General features: G+C 39.7%; 1 protein-coding gene across 1 annotated transcript in view; it reads left to right on the top strand.

Annotated features, from left to right (window-relative positions):
- scara5 (scavenger receptor class A, member 5 (putative)) overlaps positions 1–22,924 on the top strand; it is an 82,271-nt gene that overhangs the window by 43,183 nt on the left and 16,164 nt on the right. The window contains exons 8-10 of the mRNA XM_037751374.1: positions 5,484–5,564; positions 9,769–9,876; positions 15,089–15,154. Coding sequence (XP_037607302.1) covers positions 5,484–5,564; positions 9,769–9,876; positions 15,089–15,154 — 255 coding nt within the window. The remainder of the gene's footprint in view (positions 1–5,483; positions 5,565–9,768; positions 9,877–15,088; positions 15,155–22,924) is intronic.

Below are 22,924 nucleotides of genomic sequence, written 5' to 3'. Positions count from 1 at the left end.
TTAGTCGATGACAACTCAAAATGTCATTTGATTTTATCAAAATGTTTTCTCTCTTGTCAGCTATTTTTTTTTTTATTTAATTGTGAGACAAGAAGGACAGAGACAGACTGAGCGTTGCCACCGTAGCACGTTTTTGTGTTTGAGACAGAGAGAGAATAAGAGAAGGTGGAAGGTGATAAAAATGTTGGTAAAGATATGATGATATTACATGTTTGATATCGTCAACGTTAGTGTTTCAAGACGTCGGTACCGTCTCGTCATCGTCTCGTCTTAGTCATAGAAACAAAGGTCGTTGACGAACGTATTTCATCATAGTTTTCGTTAATGAAATTAACACTGGTGGTAATTCTCTGTAGGTTCATCACTATAAGCGATCCCTTTCACAATGTCACTATAATATCACACTATTATTATAAAAAAAATATCTATAATAGCCGCTTAAACTCTTAACTAAGGCAGTTTTTTCCCAAACCTATACTTTGATTGTTAAAACTTAAATTTGTTGCTTGTAAGTTGTGAGTTCTCAGGGGCTTTAAGTTTACTGTTATATGGTAACCTACATTTGACAACAAATCTATCATATGAGACTACTCAGTTTTACCAACTGCTGGATGGCTCTACACTCACAGGCAACAATATGTTTCATTTTCTCTCTAATTCACAATGTTTCTCCAGCTTGTGCCAGAAGATGACACAACTTCATACGCAGGGTTTTCATACAGTAACGGTGACACATTTGGATGGATGATGTGTTGTTGCTGAAAGCTGCTGAGCTGCGGGAGTTTTTTGCTGAGTTAGTCAAACGTTACGAGTCGCTCTGAGCAACGCCGAGGCCTGGAAACATTTACAGCCCTAGGTGTCATCTGATGACCATTAATGTACATTTTGAGTGGCATGTTTGTTTTACTAGTGAAGAGTCCCATCGCTCAGACGAGGTTGGCTTATACACACTCACATTCAACTCACAATTAGCAGCATTTCTAATCGAAGATACAATATCTAACTGTCCTTTGGAAGTCTTATAACCTAAAATGTCTCTAAGGGTAGATAGGTAAATAAATATCGCCTTATGTCCGGGCCAATATGCTAAACTGTCTCTGTGTAACAGTATCTGTAAAGCCAAAGCATTTTGTAGAAAGCCCCTACTCTAAATCCTCCAGAAAGAATCACTTTTTAAACACAACCCTGTCCTCTTCTATTAGGGATATACATTGAACATTTTAGCCTCATTCTGACTACAGTTTTGTCCGTCTGTTTTTTATTAAAATGACTGTATCCTCAAATAACATAAACCCTGATAATACCCTCTGTCATTCGTCATAGTGATGGATTTCACAACGCGCTCTTTATCTCCTTTTACATTTAACATACAGTACATTTTGTCCCATCACGGCGTGGTGTGATCTCCGCTAAGATCGTCTGGCTCTCTGCCCTGTTGCTCCACCCTGCATTACATTAGTAACAGAGACTGGATGTTGGATGGAGGCGCCTGAACTCCACGCTAGTGTTGTATTCTTGGACTCGGTGCTGTCAGATGTTTGCAGGCTGACCCTGAAGGGGCCGCTGGGCTTGTTATTGTTGAAACGCTGTCAGCTGAACGAACACATGGGACTCTGAAAGCCAAGAGATTAATAATGTGAAGCTCTGCTTAAACAAACTATTAAGGAGGACACATCTCTTCAGGACCACCAGGGTGAACTGTCTTTACCAAAGCTGAGGCATGCAGACACCCATAACTTTATGTTATATTTTATAAAGGGATGTTAATGTGTCAAAAGATGTTCAGAGATTAGTTGTGAGTTCAGCTTTCTCTCAGGGAAACTCTTAAGTTTTGATCTATAGATTCCTGTGACCACAGATGATTTTGCGCTACGGTCCAGATATCCAACATCACAATAAAAAAAAACAGCATGGCCAAAGAGAAAGGAGAAGACTATAGCATCTTATCAGCTCAATCAGTGGGAATTGGAACCAGACGTCTTCATGGGCCCCAAAATTTGCACCTGACCTTATCTGACCTGACTCTCAACACTTATTAGATGGATTGCCATGAAATCATGTAAAGAAGTTCACGGTCCCCAGATGATGAATCCTGCTGACTTTTGTGAACTTCTGACAATTCATCTAGATCCCCCAGCAGGTCAAAGTTTTCACTTCAGATCAGTCATTCCCAAAGACTGGGTCGGGACCCACGAATCGTAGGAGATTTTATTAAGGTTGCCAAAAACTTTGCAATTTTGCCAAAAAATCTACATGAATGAATTTATTTGGTCTCATTTATAAAGTATTTACACGTGTTTATGTTTTCATTATACTGTCAAAGTTAACGCAATAATAACGCATTAACACAATTGAGCTTTCGGAGGTTGTAGCGGGCTCAGTTTTAAAGCTAGAGAATCCATTGGTACCAACCGCGTCATACTAGCTTGTCGTGAAGAGGAGGCTAAATAATACTAAAAAATTACGTAAAATTTTGGCGAGGAAAAACTTTCATGGCCATTTTCAAAGGGGTCCCTTGACCTCTGACCTCAAGATATGTGAATGAAAATGGGTTCTATGGGTACCCACGAGTCTCCCCTTTACAGACATGCCCACTTTATGATAATCACATGCAGTCATAGTCAATTCAGCACACTGACACACTGACAGCTGTTGTTGCCTGTTGGGCTGCAGTTTGCCATGTTATGATATGATCATATTTTCCATGCTAAATGCAGTACCTGTGAGGGTTTATGGACTATTTGTCATTGTTTTGTGTTGTTAATTGATTTCCAATAATAAATATATACATACATTCGCATAAAGCAGCATATTTGTCCACTCTCATGTTGATAAGAGTATTAAATACGTGACAAATCTCCCTTCAACGTACATTTTGAACAGATAAAAAATGTGCGATTAATTTGCGATCAAGTAGTAACTCTTCTATTGGATTGGACAACACAGGCCAGCCTTCGCTCCCCTCGTGCATCAATGGTCTGACCATATCGCCGATACACCGGTTTTCCTTCCTTGGACCACTTTTGGTAGATCCTGACCACTATAGACCGGGAATATCCCACAAGAGCTGCAGTTTTGGAGATGCTCTGACCCAGTCGTCTAGCCATCACAATTTGGCCTTTGTCAAAGTTGCTCACATCCTTACACTTGCCCATTTTTTCTGCTTCCAACACAAAGTTCAAAGTTCAAAGTTCAAAATGTTCACTTGCTGTCTGATATAACCCCCTCACTGCCAGGTGCCGTTGTAACGAGATAATCAATGTTATTCACTTCACCTCTCAGTGATCTTAATGTTATGGCTGATCGGTGTCTTTATGCAAAAATATGCTTTTTTCACGATTTCTAGGCCTATATGTTTGTCATTCTTAAAAAGTGGGTCGATGAATTGGACAAAATTTAGCACAAATATTCCCGTTCCCCTCAAGATATCGTATGTATAAAACGGCCCATAGTGAAAGTTACTGATGTTGGCTTAACCCAATAAAAACAAAAACCCAACAGCCAGAAAAGCCGACTTTTGTCCAAAATGCTACTTTCTTAAAGTAACAAGCAGAAAACACTCACACGGTGATTTTACTCAGTAATTTGTTGCGTTTTGACTGACGCAACTGACTAAAACTGCAACATCTGTTGTTCATGTTATTTATCTGTCTGCTGACCTTTCATGGGTCCACGGGGTCCAGTCAAACGTGAGCAGAAGCCCCAAGATCTGTAGCAGATTAAGTCTGTCCACAGCTGACAAGACACTGTGAACCAAAGGTTAACTCGGGTCAGGTCAGGTCCTCGGGTCAACTCTGTACAAAGGCCTTCAATAGGAAGATGTTCCCTACAGAAACACCACGTTGTAAATCTACCGATAATTACCCTGATTAATCATTTGGTCTTTTAAATGTCAGATAATATTGAAAAAGGCCCATCACGAGTACTAAATGCTCAAGGTGATTTCAACAAGTTTCGTCCAACCAATGCTACAAAACAGAAAGATATTTCATTCACAAAAACAGAAACAATGAAGAAGATGAGGAAGTTTGGCATTTTTTTCTAAAAAAAGAATTTGACAATGAATTTAAATAGGTGCCAATTTTTCTATTACTGAAGGATATCATCACTAGTTGTAGTAGACACCCAGCCTCCCCTCTTAACGTGACCTTTTCACAGGCTCGTGACCTGGAGGTCACCCGTTAAGTGTGTCCAGTTGTAAAGCTGCTCGAAGCGGCAGCAGGCAGATCGGTATCTCAAAGTCGCTCGGCAGCTTCTCGGCATCAGAAACTTGCAAATTAAGAACATTAGAGGCTGTGAAGGATCAGAACCGCTGGACAATAACAAGCCCTGAATTTTTAAGCATTCCCACAAGCTGTGTTGTGGTCCACCTTGTTAAACATGTGGTTCCCATTGTGGCCAGGCCTCTCTCTCTCTCTCTCTCTCTCTCTCTCTCTCTCTCTCTCTCTCTCTCTCTCTCTCTCTCTCTCTCTCTCTCTTTCTCTCTTTACTGTATGTATGCGTTTATCTCTCTTGTCCTCTTTCACTCACTATTTGGCTTTTTGTTCATTCACTCTCTCCAAGTACAACAAACGTTTTGGATTGAATCCTTAGATCAGTTGTAAGAACCAGTTTGGCCTACATTTTGTGTGTGTGTGTACGCGCGTGTGTGTGTGTGTGTGTGTGTGTGTGTGTGTGTGTGTGTGTGTGTGTGTTAGCTATAGTAAATGATGAATATGACATTGATAAAATCATTATCTGAAGGAATTAAAGGCTCGCATGTTGCTCTTTGAAACAACTTTTGGTCCCATGTGTTCCCTTTTCAAGTGATAATCTACATGATTCCTCTCTTCCCTTTATTCTGGCAGCACCTTTGATGATAAGCGGTCCAACATGCTGTAATAATAAAGACACACTGAGTGACTCTTATATTTCTACCCTCTTTTTATTCCTCAAAAACCCCTGTTGCAGCTTCTATTCCTCTCCAAGAGAAGTAAAGTCAAGATAAAAAACGGGTTATTTTCATGGATGTGGTATGAGTTACAGTATATCTTTTAAGTAAATGGATTAAAAACATATACAGTATATGCAGCCATTTTTAAACTTAAATAAAACCATACACTGTTGTAAATTCAACTTGACTTTCAAATCCGCCTTGGAAAGAATAACATGCTGCAATTAGTAAAGTAATTTTTTTTTCTGCTACTGAACAGTAGAAGATTACTGAGCTTCTCTTCAACTCACTTGATGTTGTTTTTCACAATCTACAATCTCCAACAGCATCTGAAACATGTGCGACAAAACACCAGCAGTCCAAGCTGACTGACCAAAGTTTCGCTTTTTCAGTACATTTGATCGTCCCATATAAAAACAATGCAGTGTAGGTCGTAAAGGACTTGAAAACTATCTACCATCGCTGAAAAATGTTGCATTAGTAACTATTTGCATTGTTTACCAATGCATAATGTCATCAATTGTGACCATAATTGTGTTTCTTTCTGCAGGTCCTCCAGGGCCAAAGGGAGAGATGGGTGATACTGGAGCACTGGGGCCCCCCGGAGCTCCTGGGTTGACAGGATTGAGAGGTGGGTACAACCATTCATCAGTTAGTGAACTGGATACAAAAAAAGACCTATTAAAGTGGCAGTAGGCAACAATATTTTGGCATAATTTGGCAAAAATTCCATAATAACCTTTCAGCATATTGTAATTCAAGTGATCTGAGAGAAAACTACACCTCTGCTCCTCCTCATGGCTCTGTTTACAGGCTTTAGAAAATCTTGCCCGTGACGGCAGACTTTGACCAATCACAGGGCATTTCAGAGAGAGCGTTCCTATTGGCTGTTCCACAAAAGGAGATGCGCGTTCACGTCTGGTCTCTGCAGATAGTGAAAGCCTCGGTCAATGGCGGAACAACCTACTGGAAAGCTTGCTATTCCAGCATTGGCAGCAACTGCCTACACCTCAAAACAACCCAAAAAAAGAAAGACAGACTTTCAAAAAGACAGTCCAAACTGTTGATGTCGTTAGAAGGTAATGTGTAGCTCGCTGCGGTAGCCTCCTCAGATGTAGCGAGCACGTATGAAGCGCGTGCATATGCCCGTTCTCGTGTGGGGGGAGGGGCTTCGGACAGAGAGGGGAGAGCGGAGAGAGGAGAGAGAGGAGAGAGCAGCTCGAGGGGATGCAGGATTTTGCGTTTTCCGGATTTCTACGCACTGCAGCTTTAAAGGAACAGTGTGTAACATTTCAGGGGATCTATTAACATAAATGGAATATGATATTAATAACTATGTTTTCATTAGTGTATAATCACCTGAAACTAAGAATCGTTGTGTTTTTGTTAGCTTAGAATGAACCATGTGGAGCGGGTCCTCTTCATGGAGTCCACCATGTTGCTCCTTTTGCATTTTTCTGTTACCTGAAGGCCACCATAGTTCTCCGACACGCTTGTGAAACTGCAGTAACCTGAGCTGCAGAGTGTAAAACCGCCGTACCGCCAGTCGCCGTCTGACTTCCGTTGCTCCTAAAGTAGTGTTATTATGGTGAGGATGGCCTCTGAGCGAGGTGAACGGCGTTACCACAGTTTTGCACTCGGCGGCTCACGTTACTGCAGTCTTAGAAAGGGAGGAGTGAGCGGAGGGATACTCAGTTGGTTGCAATCTGCAACCACACCACTAGATGCCGCCAAATCCTACACACTGTACCTTTTAATAGTTAGAGATTTTGGGAAATACTAGTTTTTTTAGCAGAGCATTAGATGAAACAATCAATACCACTCTCATGTCTGCCTGTTAAATATGAAGATGTTGATGGACGTCTTGATAGCCCGAAAGATTAAGACGTATATACCACATAACCACAGTGTCGACCTTTATTTTGTATCCCGCCCCCTTTCTCTCCCCTCATTTCCTGTCTGCCCCAATACTAAATTTAAATGCCATTGTTTCAAACTTCTACGCCAACCACTGCAAACAAATCCCCAACCTGCGGGAAATGCTGTGATATGTAAGAAAGGAATGATCACGAATTTCTGAGTGGCTATTTCTGATTTAATGAATGTGAAGCCAGAGACGCACAAACACAGTGTCAAATAAAGCCTTGTGTTTTCGGACTGTTTTTTTTTTTTTTTAGATGAGTTTAAAAGCCCATAGGTCATAAAATGTCCTTGGCCTATAAATGTCCAATGTAAACAAGAAGTTTGGAGTTACAAGCCTTTTTTACGGGAGAGGATTTAGGTTTGAGTGGCATGAAAGGTGAATGTGTCACCTTTAACGCAAAACAGACTTCTGGTCTTATTCCCTCTGCTTCTGTGATTACATTCAGTTGCATTAATAATGCAGCGAGCGCAGAGGATATAAAAGGTCATATAAATCCACTTAAGAAAACAAAGACCCAGACTTTGGATGGGGATTTATTTTCAGACCGGGTGTGGACGGGACCAGCGGGACGGGTCATCTATCTTTGTCTTGTAGGTATGTCCACCAAAAACCACAAGATGAACCCTCATCCAGGCAGAACTGGCACCTCAGAACCATGAAAGTTTTCATAGATCCTGTAAGATGCAAACAACAACAACAACAACAACATGTGTCCAGATGTTTTTGGGACCCTTTCCAGCTTGGTACCTCTTGAATCATCACCCCCTCAGCTCCTACCCCCATCATCATCCATCCCACATTCCCTGGCCGACGAACTGCAGCTCTCACATGACATTTCCAAGAAGCATTATCTTCCTGCTGAAAGGAAACCCCCCCACCGCTGCTATAGTTCCAGGAAAAAGTGAATAAAAAGAATTTCTAACTGTAGGGAAGGAGGAAAAAGGCTTGTTTAATTTTTAGCATGAAAACATAATGTAGTCCCCCGGACATTGAACAATCTGTCATAAAGATTAGAATCAGTGTTATCAGATTTATTTATTTTTTCGCTGACAGTTCTATTTGATGAAAACCGTACATAACCGATTAATGCAGCACATGTACTTCTGTTACACCATTTCCATTGAAACCAAAAGAAACCATCATCACATCCAGGCTATTGTTGAACGAACATCAGAATATGATGGGTCACATTTTCCCATTGCTTTTTTTTTTTTTTGAGAAAGAAGTTATTGACCCTTTACGGCAGAAAGATAGAAACCCACAGAAAACGTGACATCATCCATCATCGTTTTATTTTGTGTCTCTGTCTCAGTGTTATTATTTCTTTCAGATTGCTGAGTAGTCACAACAGTGTAATCAGAGCGTATCGGGGCACAGCGACATTTGACAAAGATTGTGCTTTATACTTCCAACGGTGCAATCAATAACTCATTACCACATTAATGTTGAGACGTTTCAGTGTGCTTACTGTAAACAAAAGTTCCCATTGTGTGCCACAGGGCAGGAAATCTGAATTGGATTGTTTTATAGAACAAAACAAAGTATAGTGCTATTCTTCCAGCGTCAGCAAGCATTCAGAGATTTGAAGCTTTGGCAGATGGTGGACGTTAACAATCACTTTCAGCATCTTTGAATCCCCTATAAATTAAGCCAGGATGGGAGGGAGGACAGGAAGCAGTAAGGCTTTTTGTAAATGTATCATAAAGTCATATAAAATCATATTATTACTTTTTTTTTTAAATTGCTATGGTATACAGTGGATTTGCAATGATTTGCAAGTAAAATTTAACCTGAGTTTGTTAATGAATGTTAAGAAGACAAAGTCCTCGTTATATTGATTTATGATTTGGCACCACAGCAGTTCTCTAATTCTTGGATTGGATTTGATTGGATGCTTTCCTCATCAAATGCTAATTAGAAGGAGTTTAGAAAATTGTTTATTTAGTGGAACCAATCACAACCAAATCCAGTTGTTATTCTAAAACTGCCAGGAAACAAAGATGGATTTGAAAGTACTGTGAATTTAACTTTAACCTCTGAAAGTCAAATCTGATCATTTCCGCACTAAAAAGAAATGTCTTAAATACTCTTAACATGATTTACCCTTAAAGCAGGTAAAACCATGGGCGGATTACTGAATGGGTCTACATGGCAGATGCCCAGAGGCCCAACAGATTAGGGGGCCACAAAACTACCAAAAAGAGATGCAAAACTACCACAGAGGCACAAACATACCAAAAAGATGCAAAACTATAAAAAAAGAGATGCAAAACTACTACAGTGATGCAAAACTACCAAAAAGATGCAAAACTACCACAGAGGCACAAAACTATCAAAAAGAGACGCAAAACTATCAAAAGGAGATGCTAAACTACCAAAAGGACATGTAAAACTACCAAAAAGAGACGCAAAACTACCAAAAGGATATGCTAAACTACCAAAAAGAGACGCAAAACTACCAGAAGGAGACGCAAAACTACCAAAAGGACATGCAAAACTACCAAAAAGAGATGCAAAACTACCAAAAGGACATGCAAAACTACCAATAAGAGATGCACAAGGAGATGCAAAACTACCAAAAAGAGACGTAAAACTATCAAAAGGAGACGCAAAACTATCAAAAAGAGATGCTAAACGACCAAAAGGACATGCAAAACTACCAAAAAGAGACGCAAAACGACTACAAAGAGGGACTCTGTAGTAGGGGTGGCCTTTCACATGTCCCATGGTCCATTGTCTCATAATCCGTCCATTGGTAAAAGCGAGGGTAGTTATGGCATTTTGTGTCATAGCTGTTGTTGAGGAGAGTCTGATGAACGATATTGCAGGATGTTATGACCACATGGCTTTCCTGTTGGATGGTTATTAATCACTGATTGAATCAAGCTCCTATGTGTTTGTTGTGTTTCAGGGTTTACAGGAGAAAAAGGGATCCAGGGCAACCGAGGAATTAAAGGGTCTGTCGGAGTCGAAGGTTTACAGGGAGAAAAAGGAGACGTTGGACCAGCTGGTCCCAGAGGTATGTATTTTAATTCTCATATTAATCAATACATGTTTATATATAATCATACGTATAGCTTAGCTACTGTATAAAAGCAAATAACAGTTGATTTCTGTTCATTTCCGTCCATGAGGTCACGGCCGAGAACGTTCATCTAGAAAACATATTGAAGCATCAGTACATATAGCACAGATTAATTATTATAATTATAATACAATAATCATAATGCTGTGTGCTTTATAGGGTAACAGTAGTAGTCACATTAAAGTGAGTCACTTACTCACTCGCCCAACAGTTCATCATCCACAAGTCAGTAGAAAAAGCCTTTTACTCCCGGCAGTCACAGCTGAATGTTGTCAACGCGTTCACAGCTCAAATCATTTCAGACTTTTCAGACGGCTGCTTTATTTGCCAGAGTAGAAATGTCTTCCTCCATCACTAACAGGTGGCACTTGTTTTCTTTTAATGTTTCGCAATGGAAGCTATAATTGCTTAACTATCCATATCTCCCTTTATTTATTCCACAGAAACAGCTGTCTGTACTAATCAAATCTGCTGTTTTAAATGAGTCCATGCAAGAAAATATTTTACCATACTGTATATAATCATTACAAAATGAACTTTAAAACAATGAATACATTTTTTTGAGCATCATAAACACTTCAAAATGACTTCCAAGGAGAAAAAAGGAGGCAAACACTTTTATAAATAGCTATATTAGCATTAAAATGATCCATATAGACACTTATCATGTGTGATTCAAGGAACAGGCCTTAAATTAATCAAATCACATCATGGTTTGATAAATCAGTCAGTGAATTAAGGACTCAAAAAGAGAGTTGATTATTTTTTCCTTAACATATTTAAAGGTATGCAGTGACCTCTATGCATTTGTAGAAAGCCCAATGCTATTTTGAGTGTTTAAGTAGGTCAGTCATTCTTATATATGATTAAAAATCCATAATGAGCATTTAATAGCGTCAAGACAGCTGAATATACTATTATGCGTTGCAGGAGAGCATCGGGAAATTCTTCACCATTCTGTATTTCCAGCAGTTTTCCATTGCACACTACAAATATACATTTCTTTTTACATCAGCGTTCAGATTTTCTAAGTAGACGTAAGAATCAGATGCCAACTTTTGGAGAAGAAAAAAACGACTTTAAACACACAATAACTTGATGACTTAGCGCTACAATTTCTGCCTTTCCTTCCATCCACTAATCCACCCATAAATCCATTTATCCACACCAGTCTGTATCTACATAACCCTCCGGGGTGTAAATGTTTCCACGCTGGCATCACCAGCTGGACGGTGCCAGCAATAACAAAAACACACTGAGACACACACAGAGCGCTGTTGGGGAAAATAAAGCCACGACAAATGTGATAAGGCGCTTTTGTGTCAGCATGTCATTGTGTATGTGCGTATATAATATGTGTGTGTTCAGCCAACAGCTGTTGCTGATCAGAGTTGGGTTTGGCTGAAGTGTCCAGTGTTTTGAGTCCCACAGTCCCCATGTTGGCCAGTAGCTCCTGAAACCTTGGACCAGGCTGATCTGTTGTCTCCTGTGTGAGCACATGTGCTTGGCTGTTATGGCTCAACACTCTGCACCAGACTAGTTTTGGTGCATTTTTATACAGATAGATGTGCTGCTATAATTCAGCAGCACTCTGCCTTTGAGGTCTTTGCTGGAAGCAATTTTGAAACTATGAAAACAGGAAAGAAAACAAGAACACAAGAAAAGATTGACCTTAAATGCCCGATCACACAACTAGTGTTTGCAAACTCTTAACTGGAAAAAAAAAAATCTGCTAAGGCCTTTACACACCAGAGACGTTTTTTTCATGCGATTAATTCACACGTCAATATATATGTTGTTTTTGTCATGAATACTTTCACACAAAACGCGAATATTACACGGCGAAAAAGCGGCATACTTTTTTTCGCACCGCAAATAAAGGCATCAAATGGTAAATGGACTTGCATTTATATAGCACCTTTCTAGTCTTTTGACCACTCAAAGTGCTTTACACTACATGTCAGCATTCACCCATTCACACACACATTCATACACTGATGTCTGCCATGCAAGGTGCCAACATTGCCCATCAGGATCACAGCCTTGGCACAGCCTTCGGGAGCAATTTGGGGTTAAGTGTCTTACTCAAGGACAATTCGTTGTGTGACTGGAGGAGCCGGGGATCGAACCGCCGACCTTCCGATTGGTGGGCCACCTCTGAGCCACAGCCGCCCCACAACCAATCACGTTATGTGGAACTGGTTGAGTTGCGATTATATTTATCAAACAACAACACAGAGGAACCAAGACGGCAAACTTTATTACTCCTTTCAACCTTGACAAAGGCGGCTCGGACCAGATCCACTCTTTCTGCTCTTACCTTTCACAATAAAAGCCCTAAACATATAACATTCGCAGGCGAGCATTTCATATTTTCGTCACGCTTTCGGTGTGTAAATGCCTTTTAAACAGACACATTTTATGTATCAGGGCCCTGTTTTAAGCACTGCTTAGACACATATCTCAGATGACAGAAACATCGTATTTCACAAGTGATTGTCACTTGTGTTTGTTTTGATCAGTGAAATAATAAAAAAAAGAAGCTCGAGGAACTAGTCTTTTGTTGCATATCATAGCTTGCATGTTGTAATTTGGTGTAACAGGCCTCTGATTTGTTTGGAGTAAACAGAAGAGAACATGGAAAGTTAGCTCGGTCAGCAATAGCCGCCTTGGCTGAACAAACCTGAAAAGGCTCTTGTACTGGTGACATTGTTTGTTTGAGTTCAAAAGTGTTTTTCCTGAAAAGCGGAGACAAGAGGAAGAAAACGATGATCTTCGCGGATGTTTGGCCATCTACACTCTGGCAGTTTACAACAATGTCCGTCTGTGCTTCCACCCATCTGGGGTCTGGTTGTGGGTTTAACAAACCAGCGAAGGGTGAAGAGTTTGTAGACTTTCTGAGGTGAACGGAGCCTCAGCGGAAAGCAGTCGCTCAGCTGTGGATACTGAAAGCTTGTTAAAACAGCACCGGGAAGCTTCATGGCTTCTTTTAATAGATGAATGGTGGATAGACTCGGCGAGTGCATTAGGTGGTTTTGGCTTTTTCTTTGGTTGTAAAGCGCCACAGATCAGCTGAGTTGAACAAGCCGAAAATATTGTCTTGGTCATTTCTTGGTGTTGGCAACTTGAGGGAAGAAAACTCCACAACAAGCTGACACACACACTCAGCTCAGAAACATTTTAATTGGTTTGGAGTCTTGTTTTTGTGCAGCTGTTGACTATAAGTCCAATTCACTCATATTTTAGCTCCTTTTTGGTCTCCACCAACTCCTCAGAAAAACAACTGGGTTTTTAGCTGCTAAAAGCTCCACTGCCGGAAGTGAAACTGATTCGAGTACTGAGACAATACAGTCATTTTGCCAGCTGTAAAACCAAAACAATGAGCTAAGAAAAAGGCTAAACAGGCTGACACTGACTCAGTTTGCACAAAAAGTAGTGCTATGATGTTGGATGTTACAGGAACTGTGATGAATGCAAATGCAGAGCCCACTGTTCTGATTGAATTAAAAAATGATATCAATGGACAAATTAAAATTTTGACCTGCTGGTGGTGCTATAGAGGAAAAGTCATTAGGATTCATCTTCTGGACACCATGAATGTACTGTATGTACCAATATTAATGGAAATGCATCCAATAGTTGTTGAGATATTTCAGTCTGAACAAAATTGGTGGACCAACAGGCCAACTTTACCTTCCATACAGCCGCTAACGTGACTAAAACTGTTCATTAGTGAAGCTTTAAGTGCTTAAACTTCACACATGAACTCTTTGCTGCCATTCAGGGCGACCAGCATGTAACATTACTGGGGCAGTTTGAAAACAAATGCATCTGTTGTCTCTCTTGGCTCAGCAGTAGCTTACCAGTGTGTTTGGGTTTTTCCTACAGTGTTATTTAGTCGTTAAGGATGTGGTCAAGATGGAAGTGACACTGACAGGCAGGGTGTGGTGTTAGATACACTACTCAGAGACATGGACACACTCACACACACATACAGTAACACATGGTAGGTGGGACCGAGTGCCACCTCGTCTGGCAGCTGCCCCTGTGGTCTTGGATGTGAAATAAGGAGTCGAATTAAAGGTGGGATAAATGCCGACTTGAAGCCAATCCTCTTATAGCTTCATGGCAAAAACAGACTTGTGGTTTTTCAAACCTCATGGCTGAAAATTAGCAACAAATGGCGCTCAAACAGACGCTCTCTCCCGCTTTGGAGGTTATTCCCCGGAGTTTGGAATAAAATCGTGTTTTGAAATGAAAACAAATGAGAAACAGTCGTATCCAAGCTGCTGATTGGAGGGAGGTGTCGTGCATTTAAACGTACCGTCATTTTGAGGAAACCACAAATGAGAGGATTTTCTACTTTCAGCATGCAAACGCTGTAAAGACACTCCAAGAAACTATACCTTGACACTGGTACCTTTATTTCAGTCCTACTTCTGCTTCCTCTCTTTCGACCTCATTCACCTCGCACAAAAAACACATCTTTAAGAGGTAAATTAAGCACCGGACGCAGGGTGGGTATCCTCTAATGTTTCACATGTTATACCCATATCACTGGGCATGATTACAGGGCACACTATTTTAGAGGCTTTTGGAAAAAAAATATACAAAGGAGTACAAAGGAGAGGAAATGGGTGTGAGGTAGCGGAACGGTTTTAAAATCTAAACCTGTCGAAGGTTCAGCTGCTCCTGTGTGTTATTTCACATTTCTGACCCCATGTGTGTTATGTTGTGGTTGCCACTGTCTGTAGACGGTACACATTACAGTAGGTTTTGGTTGTGAGTGTCGGGTTTAACTGATGAATAGGTCTACCGTTGTTGGTCTGTCATTAAAAGGGAAATGTGTAAGATCTAGCCATGTTTAAAACATCCAAAGTTGGAGCCTAAATAAAGTAAAACAAACAACAGGCTATAAAAAGCATGAACTGCAAACAAGGTGTCATACATGAAATTGAAGCATGACACAAGAACATTTGCTCTCACAAGTCCGATGAGATTGTGAGGAGTCTAGAAACAGTCGTACAGAGTAAAGTAAGGTCAAGTTTAATGTGTGTCTAAGATTGAGTTATATTTAACCAGTTCATATTTCATTTCTACTCCTGTAAAGTCTGTGATGTGATTTTCCATTCTGTTTTGTCCTCAGGCGACCGAGGAGAAAGAGGGTTTAAGGGAGAGAAGGGGGATCGAGGAGACCGAGGAGAGAAAACAGGTAAGAGCTGATTTATTGATTAACAGAAGTGGCAGCATTCAGTCCAGAACACTCAAATGACTATAGCCTTCAAAAACTTCTGTATATTTTCTATTCCTGTACCGATATCGGCAGGACGACGTATTTGTCTGTGCCTTCCAAAATGTGTATGATGGTTATAAACACAATTAATATGACTCTGAATTAATATGATGGTTAAGGTTTAGCAATTGAATCTACTTAGAGTAGTATTCCTGACCGTCCATCCAATCGAACCCCTCTCCTAAGAGGTTTTGCGACGGTATAACGTCACACAACTCCCGCCTTTGTTTCTGAGAGACAATAGTCAGAACTAACCCGACAACAAGAGGTCCTTATCAGGGAAACATGAGGTTGTTACAGAATTCAGACATTTGAAGACTGGACCTGTTGTTTTTAGGGTGAAGACAGTGCTTGCTCCTCTTTAAGCCTCGATTATGCTCCCGAATGGACGCATACACGGACAGCTGTGGACACCACGGACGCATAGTAGTTCTGTTTATACTGTCCGCTCGGAGAATGCGCTTCACACATCCACAGTAGATCGCTAATCAGACGTCTTTCTATTTCACTATTTTACTTCTTAATTTATTTGCTTTTATCTTATTGTGTCAGTCATGTATGAAAAGCCCCTGCACTTGCAGCGGGAACCTAGTTACAAAAATTCAGAGGTGCACGACCAAGCGCTGCGACAGCTTGCGGACCCTTGCGAAGCCGCACTTAACGTACAATACGTGATGATATCATTTTTGGGCTCGTGTACCCTCGCGCCGTGGACACTACGGTGAGCATAAACCTCACTTTAGGTTTCCAACATTCAGTAAACTGTTCTACTTGAACAATCTTAGTAATAACAAAACAATGCAAAGCTGGAAAGATTTTCTGTTTTTCACCACCAACTAAAATCCCCCAAAATAATAACATCCTGTTTCTTTTGGTTGAGTGACTTCATTAATGTGCTGCTTCCAGCATGTAAGATGACCACACACACACACACACACACACACACATGGATGCAAACAGACCAGTGTGGTCCAACAGTAAAGTGAACATGCTCTGCTAAAATATTCAACACTGAAATTAAAGTGTTTTATAGACTTCATCGCGGAAAACCAAGTTGGAACAACTTATGTTACAGTAATATTCACACTAATTAGTGTGGTAATAAACTCCAGTTTCAATTCCAGTGACACTGTTTTATGTTTTTTCCGCTGTCATCTTCTTCTCCCACTAAACCGCTTTTTATGAACAACAGCAGAAAAGTTTTAATTCTCATGCTGCTTTGATAAACTGGAAGTCAGAAATGCTTACAGTCTTACTAGAAATCTAAGATACACTTAAAAAAATAACTTGGAGCGATAAAGCTACAACAATTTTTGAGGCTTTTGCTCCACTTTTCAGACCGTTCACAACTTCCCATCGGCACTGGATGAATATTTAATACTTTTATTTCCAAGATTCGTGGAATTTGTGTTATTGAAGCCTCACACAGCATCACTCACATTTGCGTAGCTTTTAAACTTAAAGTATTAGAATGAAAAAATTACACTTTAATGATCTCTGTGGAGAAGCTGCATTTTGTTGCAGTAGAAAATTGTGATAAAGTACTATAAAGAAAGACGGGATGCAAACAGATAAAGGTATCAGAAATGAATCATGTATAAGATGTTTGCATAAAGCATCACCTGAGACGTTAGGATGCATTTAAAGTGATCATATGTTCATGTAAAGACTAGCAACACCAGACTCTGTTTATTCTACATCTTAACTATTTCAGCCAAGCTGTTGCAGATGATGGATGATGATGATGGTCTCTCCATGTTCATGTAAGAAGTACTGTGGGAGAGAAGTAGCTTCAGTTTGTGCCTCTCGTGTATGAAACATTACATTCAGGTCACGAAGATAAACATTAGATTTTCCCAAAAATACATACCTGATGATCTCTGAGGAAAAACAGAAGATTGTATAAAAACACATACAGCTGTTTTGAAGGTATTTCCAGAATACTCAAACACTCTTCTAAACAACAGGATGAAAAAATATTCCATCCGTTGCACGATCAAAAATATTTTTAACCCAATTCTCACGTTTTGACCATATTTCTCAATCCATTTAGACAGAAATTAGGCAATATGTCTTTACTCTTTGTAAACGACAAGCAGCGTATGTTGTGGGCGGCTGTGGCTCAGAGGGTAGAGCAGGTCGTCCACCAATCGGAAGGTCGGTGGTTCGATCCCCAGCTGCTCCGGGTCAGATGTCGATGTGTCCTTGAGCAAGACACTTAACCCCAAATTGCTCCCGAAGGCATAGCCATCGGTGTGTGAATGAGTATTTAGATTATATCCTGATGGGCAAAGTTGGCACCTTAGCAGCCTCTGCCATCAGTGTATGAATATGTGTGTGAATGGGTGAATGCTGACACGTAGTGTAAAGCGATTTGAGTGGTCGGAAGACTAGAAAAGCGCTATATAAGTCCATTTACCATGTTATTTTGGAAATATAGAATATTGAAAAGAAACATCAATATATACCAATATAATTGATAATACAATTCTAAATTTTGGTTCATGTTGTACAAATTGAGCAACGACATTATGTCATTTCCAGCTACAATCTTTTCTAAGATTAAGAAAATTGATTGTTAGAAGAATCTTGGTTTTCCCCAAAAAAATGTAGGTATATTGGATGCTGTTTTTTTGTGAGTGAAATGTACTACTTGGAGACATGCAGACATTGTTAACTGTTTGCATTCAAAATATGATTTAGTATATTAGCATATTTCAAATATACAAAGTAATTCTGACTCTGATACTGTATGTCCATTTGAGAAGAGATCCCAACTCGTAAAATGGAGATTTAAACTTAAACAACTTAGATTTTACCAAAAAAATATCTGAAAAAGCTAAATAAACAAGCATCATCAAATAAAATAGTGTAGGTTAAATATATAAATAATGTATTGCTAACAGCTACACATTCTACTAAAGAAATCTGTCTGTGATAAAAGCCCATATATCAGTGCACATGATCCAAAGCTGGCAATATAAGACCAGAAATTTACGAGCTGATGATTTTATGGGCCTCGTAGATCTCTGCCACACCTGCTGTCCTCTGCAACGAGCTGTGGGAAGTTTAGAGGATCAGTAGATCTGCTTTTCTTTTCAGCGTAATCTCACGGTTTCCGACACATGATGAGGAGCCACACGGCTTAGTGTACATCAAAAGGACTTGAAAACCATTATATGTACATACATATGTCCTGTCAGGGTAAGATAAAACCTCGGTCAAAACCACCAATCTTGGTTCAGGTTGAAAGAAAAAAAAATGTTAATGACCCTCAAAGCCACAGACATTTCTCTTTTTTTTTTTTTACCACAAATGTTATTCTTCCTTTGTTACGTCAGTATGGTTGTTCTTCACGTGATGAGCGATGTGGTGGTTCACATCAAATAGACTCGACCATCTGAATGCTGTTTCTGCCAGTTAAGGAACCGTCAAAGATCGGTTCTTTCCTCACATCATTTATAAGACACGGATCTTTGAGGTTCCAGAGAAAGAAACCGAGACCACATGCTGCTGGCTGTCAGAAATATTAAATCACAGCGTCGCTCACTTTTCTTGTCACAAACCATTTGGCTGACTTGTTGTTTGATGCATGACTCAGATCTTTTTTACGCTTCAAAGCATACTAGTGCATACCTGTGTGATCACTTACCAGAATGAGGGACCCAACACCATTGAAGTTCTGTGTGTGGGAAAAGTGCACGTTCATCCACACATGTTGGGTGTTAACACTAAATGAACCTGCCATACAGGACGTTATGTCACTGAGAGGATCAGAATCTTTAGCTCATTGAAAACCTCAACAACACACAAAAAAGAGTATTTAAAAGCAAATGGACCCCAGCTTGTAGTCATTTGTGAGATAGAGGACAATTTTCTTGTATTGATGGGCTTGTAATTGCCAATGAAAATTCTTAAGTAACCAGAAACACACTTAATGTACAAAACAAAAACAAAAACAAAAAGGAAAAAAGTTATTGGGAGATTAACGTACATGTGAATCGACATAAACATGTCCTTTATACACGTGTATCTTGTAGATCATTGTCTCTAGGGCCTCGTGCAAAATCCATATTCTAACATGCATCAAACCGCAGAGAACTTTACTTTTGTTCAAATCCACTAACGTTTGAACGTTTTGTCCTACAGAGACACTAAAAACCGTCTTTTTTACCAACTCGTACACATAGTTACTGTTACTGCAGCCCGGTTGCACGAAAAGGCGTGTGAATAACACGATGATGCGCAAGGCAAAAGCGTGCAATAACAACACCATTCTTGCTTTTGGTGTGTCATTTGTATGCCATGTAGTCTGTACTGACTGCAGTGTAAATGCATCAAAGTAAATATGCAATGCTCAGAGCTAGAGATGTGGATGGGTCCAACAAACACAGGACTTTCACCCAGGAGGCCGGTGTTCGAGACCGTTGTTTTGTTTTCTAAGTTACGTTAGTGACATTTTCTGTACTGATGTTACGTTGTTTCTGTACGTATTTTACTTCGTTTACGTACTTATTTTTAAGCCCACTCATGATGTTTTTCGGAACTAAGTGGTTTTGTTGCTTAAACCTAACTGCAGACGTTACCGTAGTTTTGTTGCGTGGTGTACAAATGACACGCGAAAACGCCAAAATGCATCCTCAAGACACGCAGAATTTCCTCGTAATGTTGTGGTATTTATACGCCTTCCCGTGAGATCGGTTTGGTTACTGTTACTGTTACTGTTACTGTTACTGTTACTGTTACTTCTCGATCCAATAGTACATTGACATTTGTTTTTCTATTAATCCAAAGGCTGTAAAAACTACTTATGCCTGTTTTTTTGTTTAAAATCCTCTCTACATGGCGTTTGTTGCTCTTTATACTTCATGGTTCACAATTGTGTGGATGTCGTAGATATAGCTATGAATGGTGTATGAGAACAGCATGAACCTGTAACCCCACAAATTTATATATTTACTTAATATGCTCCTTGGCCTGGACGTAATACTGTAGGTTTAAACTACTTAGCTGGACATGCTAAACATTGTGGTTTATGTTAGAGCAGATAAACACACTTGAATCCATTTGTAATGTTGTGTATTCCTGTAAATCTTTTCCCTGAATGCCACAGAGATAAATAAGAATATAATAAACTGTACTGTATCACTCATCTAAAGGCATGAAATATGTCCTACATTAGCTGAGGCCAAAGTCCAACAATAACTCCTGAGAGACATTTTCCCATGTGCATGTAACATGTAACAAAACACCAAATTTTTCATTTTTGGGGCATTTAGGGTAATTTTCACTTGACAGATGACGTATTACAAGAGCGATTGGAAGTGATACACACACACACACACACACACACACACACACACAGCTCTTACTTTCATAGCTGACAGTTTGATCTCGAGGGTCCAACTAAGTGTTGTGGGTTTAATGTTTAACAGGCTGTTTTTTACAGTGGACCTGAGCAGCTACAGAGATCCAATTATAAATGATTTCAGCTTTGGACTCATGAAAAACATCATGTTATTATTTTTATGTGTAGCCAAGCTAAAAGCTCCACCCTCCAACATCAATACTGAGGAACATAGTCAGAGATCAGCCAATATATATTTACTTTCTACTCTTCAGTTCTCACGTCTGTTGAAATACCTCCTATGTACTCTGTTTTTATTATTTATGTTCTCTTTTTATTTTTGCTGAATTCAATTATCAGCTTGTGGGAACAGAACAACCCAGCTCCCCCACAGTGTATCTGATTTTATTCATTTCTAATGTAATGCACACACAGTTAAGCAAACACACATGAAGAGATGCTTCATGCTGAGAACTCTTCAAAACAGTGAGGTCAGTCAGTCTTTTGCTTTTATTTTACAAAAGAATCAGATCCAGTTTGACCCTTTCGTCTAGGGCAATCGATTTTCCGATTCAAATCGATCTTCATTTAAATGATCCGATATCGATTCATAAAATCCAGAGACCGATCATTTAAAATATGCCTTTTCCCGTGGATGCGTGAGGCTTTAAATCGGTAAGTCTCACGTGGTCAGCCCTTGCTCCTGTAGATTCCTGACTTTTAACCCCGTTGGTTTCACATGGCCAGCATTTGGTTTATCGCGGGATCTGGCCACGTGAGAGACTAAAGCGAACCTCAGTTGAATCAAAACATGCCGGGCGCTGCTCCACTGAAGGCACCGCCACAAGCCTAAAGCCTAATAAGGACCGCGACAGGAAATCATTCCTGCCCACAGCTATATCAATATACAATGACTCTTCTATGCCGGGAGAGGAGACTTATCTTCTGAGTGGCAATGCACAAGGCACATTCTACTTCAATTTGCACAACGCGTATTTTACTTTCAAGTTGCACAGATGAGATATCCAATAGGGCATTGTTAAATCTAAAAGTCAAAACTAAGGGAAAAAAGATAGATGGTAATCATTTCCAAAAAATTCACAATATTTTTTTAGCTAACAAGATATTTTGGTTTAATCCATATTTGTTGGCGTTTAGCCTTTCAAAAAACAAAATTGTCACAGTGATCAAAAAACCTATTTGCTCTCCCGCTTGCACCATAAATTACATTTATTTAACCACAATAACAATAAATCTATTGTGGCTCTCACACTATTATAGTAAATTAATTAAATTGTTACAAAAAAAGATCATATTTTGTATCTGCATTTGCATGGCGAATCCGTCAAGACGTCATCACTTTATTTATGTTGACAAAATTGATTTGTTATATTCATTAAAGAAAGTTAATTTAATAAAATACAACACTGGATCACCTTATTCAAATTGAGGATTTGTAATTTTTTGTTTTTGTTCTACATGATGTTAATTTTAGTGAGCTTTAGAGGTGTTGGTTGGCTGCTTTTGTCACCATTAGAGAGCACATGGCTAGCTGTTTCCCCCTGTTTCCAGTCTTTATGCTAAGCTAAGCTAACTGGTCGCTGGCTGAAGCTTTATATTTACCAAAAAGATATGAGAGTGGTATCAATCTTTTCATCTAATTCTCAGCGAGAAAGTGAATAAGCATATTTCCCAAACTGTCAAACTATTCCTTTAACATATCACAGTAGAATTCAGGTCAAAAACACCCCATTGACAAACACTATAATAGTCATCACCTCTGTAACAGCGTGTGAATCAGACACGCTACATCAAGTATAATATATTATTGCAGTGAAATCCATTTTATAAAAACCCTGATTTTAAATACTTTTTAATGCATTATTTCCTTTCACTTGGCTGAAAAGGGGTATTTCCAAAATGTCAAACTATTGCTACAAAGACCACACGAGAGGCACAAACTGGTTTCAAAATGTGCCTGTGTGGCCAAATTTTGAGTGTGCATGACTGGCCAAGAAAATCAAATTAGAAGCAAAGAAATTACACTAAACAGAAAGAAGAGTCAAAAGAAGAAAACATAAAAAGACACCAACAGAGCAATGACAACAACAATGTGAAAGACAAAAGCATCTGAGGTTCAATGAGAACATTTTCTGAACAGATGGAGCTGGTTAACTGTTGAGCCGAAGCCACTCAGTCCTGTTCGGTCCAGACCCGCCCTGCCTGCCAGATAAACATTAGTAATACGCGATCACTCCATGTTCTGGCCTTCTTCAGGTATTGACAGTCTGCTGCTGGAGCTCCCCCCGGCCTTTAAAGGCTTGCACCACTTGGATGAACAC

This window comes from Sebastes umbrosus, chromosome 18 (genome assembly GCF_015220745.1).
Source record: "Sebastes umbrosus isolate fSebUmb1 chromosome 18, fSebUmb1.pri, whole genome shotgun sequence".
Classification (NCBI taxonomy): Eukaryota; Metazoa; Chordata; class Actinopteri; order Perciformes; family Sebastidae; genus Sebastes; species Sebastes umbrosus.
Note: the sequence above shows the minus strand (reverse complement) of the source record. Positions and strands in the feature narration are given on the sequence as shown.